This window comes from Lepus europaeus, chromosome 22 (genome assembly GCF_033115175.1).
Source record: "Lepus europaeus isolate LE1 chromosome 22, mLepTim1.pri, whole genome shotgun sequence".
Classification (NCBI taxonomy): Eukaryota; Metazoa; Chordata; class Mammalia; order Lagomorpha; family Leporidae; genus Lepus; species Lepus europaeus.
This window is the reverse complement of record NC_084848.1, coordinates 10,656,475-10,668,501: the sequence shown is the minus strand read 5'-3', so window position 1 is coordinate 10,668,501 and position 12,027 is coordinate 10,656,475. Positions and strand designations below refer to the sequence as shown.

General features: G+C 45.0%; 1 protein-coding gene across 1 annotated transcript in view; it reads right to left on the bottom strand.

Annotated features, from left to right (window-relative positions):
- The window catches only part of CATSPERB (cation channel sperm associated auxiliary subunit beta), a 132,862-nt gene that overhangs the window by 104,694 nt on the left and 16,141 nt on the right, over positions 1–12,027 (bottom strand). The window contains exon 3 of the mRNA XM_062181030.1: positions 6,194–6,282. Coding sequence (XP_062037014.1) covers positions 6,194–6,282 — 89 coding nt within the window. The remainder of the gene's footprint in view (positions 1–6,193; positions 6,283–12,027) is intronic.

Below are 12,027 nucleotides of genomic sequence, written 5' to 3'. Positions count from 1 at the left end.
TTCCTATCCAGCCGCCTGCTGAGACACACCCTGAGAGGCAGCAGAGACGGCTCAGTGCTTGGTCCTTGCTACCTATGTGGGACACCTGGATGGAGCTCCTGGCTGCTGACCTGGCCCAGCCCTGGCTGTTGCAGGTATCTGAGGAGTGAACCAGAAGTTGGAAGATTTCTCTGTCTCCCTCTCTCTCTGTCATTTTGCCTTTCAGATAATAAATTAATAAGTTTTAAAAAGAGGAACTAATGGCTTTAAAAAAATATAAAAATGAAGAGAAATCTGTGAATAGTAGATGTGTCCAAAGACTGCTCTCTTTAATAATTCCCATATTGAGGAGCCAACATTCAGTGCATCAGTTAAGACAATTCTTGGATGTCTGCATCCCATAGCAAGTCCAATTCTGCTTCTGATTTCAGCATCTTGCTAACGTAAAGCCTGGGGAGCAGTAGGTGATGGCTCAAGTACTTGGTTTCCTGTCACCCAAGTGGGAGACCCAGATTGAGTTTAGGGCTCCTGTCTTTGGCTTGGCTCGGCTCTGGGTTGTTGTGGGCATTTGGGTACTGAACCAATGGAAGATAGATCTCTGTTTCTATCTCTTAAACAAACAAATAAATAAATACACTAAAAATTTATTCTCAACTCTGGCTAGGAAGAAAATATCTATTTCTTTTCTTTTCTTTTCTTTTCTTTTTTTTTTTTTAAGGGAAAGGGTTTATTGGGGAACACCCAACAGACTGGAGTGAAGGGGCGGCAAAGGGAGAGAGAAAGAGAGTATAAGAGAGAGAGACAGAGAGGAGAGGAGTTAGCAAGGAGAGAAGATAGAGCAAAGAAGAGGAGAGAGGAGAGCAGAGCCAAGAGAGAAGAACCAAGAGCCAAGAGAGCGCGTGCGCAGGAACAGGCCCTTTTAAAACTTCGCCCAAGGGCGGGCAGGGAAGCAGGAACAGCGAATCCCATTAGGATGGGGGTGGAGCCTGGCTCAGGTAGCTGGGCCATGCAGCCACCTGGCTAAAACTGTGCCAGTTTCCTAACATTCCCCCCTTTTGTTTTTTATAAAGCAGGGTTTGTATGGGATTATATTAGTCCCAAAAGTCCAAGAGGGGTAGAGGGACGATAAGATCTATTTCTTTTAAAAGATTTATTTATTTATTTGAAAGTCAAAGATACATAGAGAGAGGAAAGGCAGAGAGAGAGAGAGAGAGAGAGAGAGAGAGAGAGAGAGAGAGATCTTCCATCCATTGGTTCACTCCCCAAATGGCCGCAATGGCTGGAGCTGCGCCGATCCAAAACCAGGAGCCAGGAGCCTCTTCTGGGTCTCCTACGTGGGTGCAGGGGCCCAAGGACTTGGGCCATCTTCTGCTCCTATCCCAGGGCACAGCAGAGAGCTGGATCAGAAGAGGAGCAGCCGGGTCTCAAATCGTGCCCATAGGGGATGCTGGCGCTTCAGGCCACAGTGTCGGCCCCAAAATCTATTTTTTAAACGAACACTTTCAGAACCAGTGGGACTTATGTTACTGTCCTAAAGGCTTCAAGTCATCCTTATGATAACCTTGTCTGTCACAGCAATGGTGATCAATTACAGTTAATAAACACAAGATCAAGGCAACATGCTAGAAATTCTGATTTTATTAAAATCATTCTTTCATGCCTAAATAAAAAAGGAAGCAATGTATAAGGTAAAGATAATATTCTTCAAAATGTCAATTTCATTCTTATACATTATGTTTTTTTTGTATTCTTTATATTAGTTACCACATATCAGGGAAAACATGGTAATTGTCTTTTGGGGACTGGCTTACTTCACTAAGTGTAGTGGTCATTTTGAGATTTTGAGATTTGATTATTGTTTATAGCCCTGGTCTACACTCTTGAGGAACAGTGTTTTTCCCCCTACTTATTACTTGTTGAATTCTTTATTTAGTGGAGGTTTGAGCTTATGATTATAAATTGAAAGTATGTCATTGTAAAAATTAAGAGAAAAATAAGAAAGGGATGAGGATAGGATGGGGAGTAACATTATATGCTTAGAACTGTATATATGAAATGAAATATATGAAATTTTTCCCCTTATATAAATAAAAATTAATTAAAAAGATGATCTTTAGGCATTTAAAAATATCTATTTGCTTATTTGAAAGGCAGAATTATATATATAGAGGGAGAGTCAAAGATCTTCTGTCTGGTGGTTCACTCCCTAAAAAGCTGGGAATGGGCCAGGCCAACCCTGGAGTCAGGAGCCTCATCCAGGTCTGCCACATGTGTGGCAGGGGCCCAAGCACTTGGGTCAACCTCCTCATACGCCGCTGTTGTCCCAGGCACATGAGCAAGAATGGAAGCAGAGCGGCTGGGACTTGAACTGGCACTGACATGGGATGCTGGAGTTGCAGGCGGTGGTTTATCCCACTGAGCCACAACACCAGCCCTGACCTTCCTGCATTTTTATTGGCCATTTCCCAGTTTTGAGAAGGTATGTGAAAATGCGGCAATCATGAATATTAGATTTCACTGAAAATCAACAAGAGGCAGATACCCAGAGCTCTGCCTTGATTAGTTTTCCCAACAGCTACGATCACTTCGGGCAGGTTTCAGTATCAGTTTCCCTATCTAAAAAGTCAGGAAACCCATTCATTCTGAAATATATGGAGGCCTTACTCTGCTGTAGGTGCCAGGGGTACAGACGTGAACAAAACAGAATCCTTGCCCTTGTGAATTTGCTTTCTAATGGGGGTTGTCAGGGAGACAGACTGGATGGATGGATTGGGAACTGGATAAGGGACAGACAGTACAAGAAAAATAGATACAGGGGGCCGGCACTGTGGTGTAGCAGGTAAAGCCACCGCATGCAGTGCCGACATCCCATATGGGCGCCAGTTCTAGTCCTGGCTGCTCCTCTTCCAATCCAGCTCTCTGCTATGGCCTGGGAAAGCAGTAGAAGATGGCCCAAGTCCTTGGGCCCCTGCACCTGAGCAGGAGACCCAGAAGAAGCTCCTGGCTCCTTGCTTTGGATTGGCGCAGCTCTGGCCGTTGCGGCCATTTGGGGAGTGAACCATTGGATGGAAGAACTCTCTCTCTCTCTCTCTCTCTCTGCCTCTCCTCTCTCTGTGTAGCTCTGACTTTCTAATAAATAAATTAATTAAAAAATAAATATAGGATAAATGACAAAATAAAGCAGGGAAGAGAGATGAGGAGCTTGGTGGCAGAGTCTTCAGGGCAAAGGACAACAGTAGTTATCCCAGGGGAGAGTTCAAGTGAAGAGTAAATGTCATAATGAACATACAACTTAGAAAGATGTTTGATACACATAAACATTATACAAATATTGGTCATTATTCTTATTAATACCATTACTAGAACTTCTATACTACAACCATTTTAAAAAGTAGTTTGCGGCCGGCGCCGCGGCTCACTAGGCTAATCCTCCGCCTTGAGGCGCCGGCACACCGGGTTCTAGTCCCAGTTGGGGCACCGGATTCTGTCCCGGTTGCCCCTCTTCCAGGCCAGCTCTCTGCTGTGGCCAGGGAGTGCAGTGGAGGATGGCCCAAGTGCTTGGGCCCTGCACCCCATGGGAGACCAGGAGAAGCATCTGGCTCCTGCCTTTGGATCAGCGCGGTGTGCCGGCAGCAGCGCGCCAGCCGCGACGGCCATTGGAGGGTGAACCAATGGCAAAAGGAAGACCTTTCTCTCTGTCTCTCTCTCTCTCACTGTCCACGCTGCCTGTCAAAATAATAATAATAATAATAAAAATAATAAAAGTAGTTTGCAATTCTCTTTTTAAGAGGAAAAGAAAACCTTAGGGTCAGAGAGGTTAGGAAACTTGTCCCAAGGTGTACAGACCACAAATCAAGATCAAGATTTGACCCCAGCTCTGTAGGTCTGTCTTCCTCCAAAGCTGATTTGTTTTCCATAACATATAATCACAAATAAGAAAGGCAAAGGGACAGAGAAAGGAAGAGATGATAGAGTTAGAGATAGAGAGAGAGAGAGAGAGAGAGAGAGAGAGAGAGAGAGACTAAGCTCAAACAGGAGCCAGGAACTCCATCCTGGTCTGCACATAGGTAGCAGGAGCCCCAAGGACTTGGACCATCTTCCTCTGCCTTCCCAGGCACATTTGCAGGGAGCTAGATTGGAAGCAGAGCAGCTGGGACTCCAATATGGGATGCTGGCATCACAAGTAGCAGCCTAACAGTCTGCATTAAGTGATGGCCCCAGAAAGGCACTTTTGACTCAAAGGGCATGCACTTCATAATAACTGTAAATACAGAGACTTAACTAGATGTGTGGCATGTCAAGCATCCAGTTCCAGATGCTCCAATTCCAGTCCAGTTCTCTGCTGATAGCCTGGGAAAGTAGTGGAAAATGGCCCAAGTGCTTGGGCCCCTGCACCTGGAAGAAGCTCCTGGCTCCTGGTTTCAGATCAGCTCAGCTCCAGCCGTTGTGGCCATGGGGAGTTAACCAGTAGATGGAAGATCTCTTTCTCTCTGTCTCCCCCTCTCTCTGTCTGTAACTCCACCTCTCAAATAAATACATAAAATCATTAAAAAAAAAAAAAAAAAAAAGGACCTGGGGCCTAACTCAGAGCAGACTTAGGGATAGAAACATTTGTCTTTGAGGGGTGCTTTTCTTTGTGTTTATTATATTTATCATAGACTTTCAGACAATCTGCATTTTTAATTACATTTTTGTTAGTGTTTGCTGCATGGGTATCTTAATACTACGCTTTATTTAATGTTGTTGTGTTTCTTAAAAAGTCTCCCATTATTTGAGTCAAAGGATCATACCATCCCTTACCCCAAATGAGAACTACAATGTGGTACTCCTAATTCAAGAAAAGATTCTTTCTCAAGGTCATGTGAGGTAACTTTAACAGGCTACATCTGTCAGACTTCAAAAGGACAAATCAGCTCCATAAAAAATGAGGATTATTACAGTCAATTTTTTTTAAAAAGAGAGGGAGGAGGCACCATTTTAAAAATTGCACATAAAACCTCCCACAGTGCTCAACGGCTGGATGAAATATTTCACCTGATTGAAGGGGACATGAAATAGGAAGGCTAGGAAAGGTTGCTGTTTATATAGCACGTCATCTTCCAGGGTGGGTGCATGGTCTAATAGTTAGGGTCTCACTCGGGAGGTCCCATCCCACCCTGGAGTGGGTAGGCTCAGTTCCCATCCCACTCCTGAATCTGAATTCCTGCAAATTCATGCCCTGGGAGTCAGTGGATGGTGGCGTATGTACCTGCAGCTCTGCTGTCCCTGTGGGAAGCTGAACTGAGTTCCTGATTCCTGGCTTTGGTCTGGCCCAGTCCTGTCTACTGTAGGCCTTGGGGGAGTGAACTAGCAGATGGGATTTATGTCTGTCTGTCTATCTCTCTGCCCTTCAAATAAATACAAACAGGGCTGGTGCTGTGACGTAGAAGGTTAAGCCTTCCCCCGTGGTGTTGGCATCCCAAATGCATGCCCGCTTGAGTCCTGGCTGTTCTGCTCCCAATCCAACTCCCTGCTAATGCACCTGGGAAAGCAGTAGAAGATGGCCCAAGTGCTTGGGCCCCTGCACCGACATGGGAGACCTGGAAGAAGCTCCTGGCTCCTGGCTTTGGATCTGCCCAGCTTCAGCTGTTGTGGCCATTTGGGGAGTGAACCAGCAAATGGAAGACCTTTCTCTCTGTCTCTGTGTCTCTCTCTCTCTCTGTCTGCAACTCTCTCAAATAAATAAATTAAATCTTTTTTTTTTTTGACAGGCAGAGTGGACAGTGAGAGGGACAGACAGAGAGAAAGGTCTTCCTTTGCGGTTGGTTCACCCTCCAATGGCCGGCGCGGCCGGCGCGGGCGCACCGCGCTGATCTGAAGCCAGGAGCCAGGTGCTTATCCTGGTCTCCCATGGGGTGCAGGGCCCAAGCACTTGGGCCATCCTCCACTGCACTCCCGGGCCATAGCAGAGAGCTGGCCTGGAAGAGGGGCAACCGGGACAGAATCCAGCGCCCCAACTGGGACTAGAACCTGGTGTGCCGGCGCCACTAGGCAGAGGATTAGCCTGTTGAGCCACGACGCCGGCCCAAATTAAATCTTAAAAAGTAAATAAAAGAATGTCCCTTCCGCCAGCCTGAACACAGTAGATGGTATTTAAAGGGCAGAGTGCTGTGGTTGTACACATGGACTTAAAAGGAACGTAAAGGGTGGTAACCATGCTGTTAGTGGACCTTACCAAGTTTTCTGTGGTCAGATACAACTTGATCATTTCATTTTCTTTGGGGAACCCTTGGCTAGAACAAGCAAAGTGTTTCCCCATATCACCTAAATAATAAAAAATATGCATTTTAGATCATTAATAGAAGAATTTTCATCATAAGTATCACATTTTTAAATACAAAATATTTTTAAAAGAATTATAATTATGGACATATATTTAAAATTTTTATTTTACTTGGAAAGGGGAAGAAAGAGAGAGAGAAAGAGAGAGAGAGAGAGAATCTCCCATTTGCTTAGTCCCACTTGCCCACTGTGTCAGGCCATAGCTGGGAGCCAGGAACCCAGTCCAGGTCTGTCACATGGTGGCGGGGACCCAAGCACTGGAGCCGTCATCTGCTGCCTCCCAGGGTCCATATTAGCAGGAAGCTGGAGTTAGGGGCAGAGCTGGCACAGCAGGCACTAGAACCCCGCCTCCCTGATATGCAATATGGGCATCACAGGGAGATCCTAACCACTGGGCCAGACACCTGCCCCTAGAAGTCTGTATTTAAATTCACTTGATCTCAGATGAAACTCATGTCTTCCATTTCTTTTTTCTTTTTAAAAATAGGATTGCAGGAAACTAGAAAGGAAGATGGGCTGAAACACTGAGCTAGAACATATCTCATGCTAACTGATGTTGCAAAACTGAGCAGCAAACCAAAACTTGCTTAGACCCAAGCTCCTCACTCTTGGTGTAAAGGGGTCAGCGGGCACAAGAGACTGGAGAAGGTGCCTATGTTCTGATGGGGAACTCCAGATGTGAAGACGTTGGGAGGAGCGTAGGAGTCTGAGGGAAGAGGCTGTGAATGGGTACACTAACAAACCCAACACGTGTAGCTGTGTTTGGGCCACGCACTCAGACTCCTGCTTAGAAAATCTAAAGGACTAGAGATAAATTGGTACACAGAACAGGAGGCAGTTTGATGAGAAAGAGGTGGCTATGTTGGGAATCCTGCACAACCAAAAATTGCTGGAGTAGAAGATGCTCCACTGCTTCCTGTGGTCCGGAGACAGAGCACGGGTGAGAAAGAACCAACTTGGGTTTGTGTAGGGTCTCATCTCAAAGGTCTGAGTGGCAACTGGGTCTCAGCAGAAAGAACTGGAAGGCCTAACTGGAGCTTTAGGAGCTGACCAAGGAGTAAATGACCAACAGGAACAGAAAAGCTCCTGCCTTTCTTAGGACCATGGATAAGACATTCTTGACAATTCGTAGAACCGAGGGGCTGTAAAAGGCTCTTTTCAAGTACCCAAGGCTGAGGGTCTGCTGGATCCAGAACGTGTGCTGTCAGGTGGTCTCCTTAGAATCAGTTAGGGAAGCTTCTCCCTCCCCCTCTACAACCCCAGAGTAGGAAGGATCAAAACCTAGAGTTGGGGCCGGTGCTGTGGCGTAGCAGGTAAAGCTGCTGCCTGCACTGCTGGCATCCCATATGGACGCCGGTTTGAATCCCAGCGGCTCCACTTCTGATCCAGCTCTCTGCTGTGGCCTGAGAAAGTAGTAGAAGATGGCCCAAGTCCTTGGGCCCCTGCACTTGCATGGGAGACCTGGAGGAAGCTCCTGGTTCCTGGCTCCTGGCTTCGGATCAGTGTAGCTCCAGCCATTGCAGCCATCTGGGGAGTGAACCAGTGGATGGAAGACCTCTCTCTCTCTCTCTCTTACTCTCTCTCTCTCTCTCTCTGCCTCTCCTCTCTCTGTGTAACTCTGACTTTTGAATAATAAATAAATCTTTAAATAAATAAAAAAAGATGCACATTTCACATGGAAGAGTGCCTGGGGTTCAACATGACTCTGGCTCCTGACTTTAGCTTTTTGCTAATGCAGACCCTAGGGGGCAGAAGAGATGGCCCAAGTGATTGGATTCCACCACTCATGTGGGAGACTTGGATTGCATACCCAGCTTCTGGTTTTGGCCCAGCCTAACCTACAGACATTCGGAGAGTGAACCAGTGGATGGGAGCTCTCTGTCTGTTTATGTCTCGGTCTCTCTGCTTCTCAAATGAATAAAGTATAAGAAATTCTGAAGTTATAGAATTTGTTAGATTATTCTTTAATAATGAAATGCAGGGACAATTCTATTTTTTTAGCCTGTAAAGGAAAGACAGGCAAGAGAAATTCATTTTTAACAGTATGTGACTAATTTAACAAGAATCATGATACAAATATCAAGGGAATCCACACACATGTAATTACTAATGGAATGTCTGTTCTGACTGGAATAAGAAAACTGCTCCAGGATGAACGCAGGAATAGTGCCATTTGCAAAATCTTTTTGTTTCTATATTTATGGTCACACAATTACAGCAATGATGTTGACACCAGAAGGAACAAAACGCCTCCCATATCTCTCTACCACTCATCTTACATAACGCTGTTGCAAGGCATCGGAGCAAGCACCCCCAAATATGCCACTTGGGCGTAGTCATTATGCTGAGCTGAAGACAGCTGAGCATCAGCAGGTGCAGGAAGGGCTCTGCCTTCCCCCTTCAACCTACAAACAGGTCCTAAGTTTCCTGTAAGAAAGGGTGCCCAGTCTGCAGCTTTTTTATTTTAGCGCCAGAAATGATCAGTTGACACTAAATGTGTGCAAACAAACCTTACCAAGATAACCCTTGTCCTCTACTAATTGCCTTTGTGTGTTTTATCAGTTTCCCTCAGTTTACTATCCCTAACCTGAATCTTCTTCCTTTGTCTTTGCCCATTCCCACAATTAATTGCTATTGCTTTAATTGGTATATACAACCCTGAGTATAATCATTTTTTTGGGGGGGGGGTTGACTTCTACAAAGCCTCTCATGCCATGTAAAAAACATCAAATAAACTTTGTGTAATTTTTCTCTTGTTAATCTGTCTTTTGCCAGTTGAATTCACAGGCTCCAGCCACAGAAATTAAGTGGGGAGAGGAAAAGTCTTTTCCCCTCTATACCCCCATATTAATCCTCCTGAACTAGAGCTATGTCACTCCCCTACCCAGAAATCTTAAATGCTTTTCCAGAATAGCACCTAAAGCCCAAACTCCTTAGCCTGACATTCAATACTTCTATGTGTGGCAACCTGCCATCTTTTAAAAATATTTCTCTCGGGGGCCGGCGCCGTGGCTCACTTGGTTAATCCTCCACCTGCAGTGCCTGCATCCCATATGGGCGCTAGTTCTAGTCCCAGTTGCTCCTCTTCCAGTCCAGCTCTCTGCTGTGGCCCGGGAGGGCAGTGGAGGATGGCCCAAGTGCTTGGGCCCTGCACCCGCATGGGAGACCAGGAGGAAGCACCTGGCTCCTGGCTTCAGATTGGCACAGCGCCAGCCATAGCAGCCATTTGGGGAGTGAACCAATGGATGGAAGACCTCTCTCTCTCTCTGTCCCTCTCACTGTCTGTAACTCTACCTGTCAAATAAAAAAAATTTCTCTCTTCTACACCTTCATTCCAGTCAAACTGAAGTGTTTCCCATCCCCTCACCTATCCTGTGCCTTTACCTGTTCTGTGATTTCACACTTCCATGGTATTGCTCATCACTTACCCTGCCGTCTTGGCAGAACTTTATAGAATTCCCCATACGTGTGCACCAATATTACCCATTTGGAGAACCTAGAGTGATTGCTTTCTTCTGTACAAAATCTTTGATGCTCTCTCTTCGCCTTTCCCTCCCCACCCAGCTGGAAGTAACTTCTCTTATTTCTGAAGTCTCCTAACTTTGTGACTCTCTCTTCTTAGATTATAACCATGTATGTGTCATCCATTTGTAGCACAATATGGGAACTATCACTGGGGTCATCCCAGAATTCACCCAACTCTGTAACACATCTGTGAATACAAGGCCCAATCCTTCTCTCCATCTACTCAGTCAGCCTTGTTTTTGAGCATCTTCTATGTCCCAGGTCGCATCTTAGGGTGCTGAAGAATCTAGGAAGTCTGCACAAATGGAAGGTTTGTCTTACTCCTTTACAAGTTTTTCTGCTATAAAAATCCTACTGACTGATTCAATCTATGTGTTACTTTCAGAAAATTCTCTTCAGTTTCAATTTGCTAGCCTTGTAATTGGGTGTACAATTCATAGTACATGCAACTATTCATGGAGGAAAATTTTAAAATGTCTGTTCAAATAATTAAAGTTTTACAAATATAAAATGCTATTTAAATTTTCCAAGACTTACAAGTGATGTGACAACAGAAAAGTCTCTACGTATACAGCTTAGTAACAGTGGTTTCACAATGATGTTACTAGAAACTAGTACCTGGGAACAATAGGACGATGAGATAAAGAAATACTGCAAAAAATGTTTTAAGTATAAATGAGGAAGGAATATAAATGAGAACTCTTATGAAGAAAACAGAGAATAACAGAGTCTGAAACTTACCTTTATTATAATCTATTCCTGATAAGGATTCAAATATGCTCAAAAGTAAAATGATAACATATGTAAATGGTGATTCCATCTGTTGGAATAAATGAGAATTATTTCAATTACTGTGCATATATTTTTGAGTTCCTTCTCCTGTGAATGACTACAAAGTAGTAAGGAAATTATCTCTTCAAGTTAAAATATTTGCCATTATGTGACAAAATCAGGCAACATAATAGCTGACTATTTTGGTACTAAAGATATTTATAAATATTGGCCGGCGCCACGGCTCAACAGGCTAATCCTCCGCCTTGCGGCGCCAGCACACCGGGTTCTAGTCCCGGTCGGGGTGCCGGATTCTGTCCTGGTTGCCCCTCTTCCAGGCCAGCTCTCTGCTGTGGCCCGGGAAGGCAGTGGAGGATGGCCCAAGTCCTTGGACCCCTGCACCCGCATGGGAGACCAGGATAAGCACCTGGCTCCTGGCTTCGGATCAGCACGGTGCGCCGGCCGCGGCGGCCATTGGAGGGTGAACCAACGGCAAAGGAAGACCTTTCTCTCTGTCTGTCCCTCTCACTGTCCACTCTGCCTGTCAAAAAAAAATATATATATATATATATATAATTATTGCCAACTAGGAAAACAGATGTGGTTTAGGTAACTTTTTCTTCAATGTAGATCACTGTTGGAGAGGTGAGATCAATTATCTAGTCACATAAAACAGGATTTGAATTGATAGAAGACTCTAAGAATGGTACAGCTATAACAATGTAATCTTTTGATTGATTTTGGGAGAAAAAAAACTCCATGTGGTCCTGTGTGTTCTTGCTGGATTTGCCAAGAATGCGAAGCTCTGGCTGCTCTTCAGCTTGGCTTTCCCGAGCTGTGTTTGCAGCCACCAGGCTTGAGGGATGAAGTAAGCCACCACGGACAACAGCAGGCTTATTCCATGACAAATCTAACATCAGTGTTTCTGTGCTGCAATGCACCCCATCATTTGTGTAAACATCTATGGTGGAAGGAACTGTGTACCTCCAAAGTCCGTGTGTTGAAATGCTGACCCCAATGCCTCAGAATGCGATTGTATTTGGCACGAGGGTCTGTAACGAGGTGATGGCGTTAAAGGGAGGTCACTACTCTGGGCTCTAATCCAGTCTGATCCAGTCCTTCAAAGAAGACAGGTATAGAGGGAAGACAAAGTGAAGACCCAGGAACAGACAGCATCTCTGAGCCAAGGGGAGAGAGAGGTGTGAGGAGATTCCTTCCCCAGGGCCCTCCGTGGAAATCAGCCCTTGATCTTGGACTTCTAATGTCTAGAACGAAAAGAGCTAAATTTCTGCTGTGTGGTACTTTATTATGGCAGACCCAAGAAAGTGTGTGAAAAATAGAATTTAAATTTATTTTGGTCCAAAATTTTTTTTGAAATGAATAGTCTTTTCGTAATGCACATTGTCCATGAGTGCTCTGAAGACCTCTCAT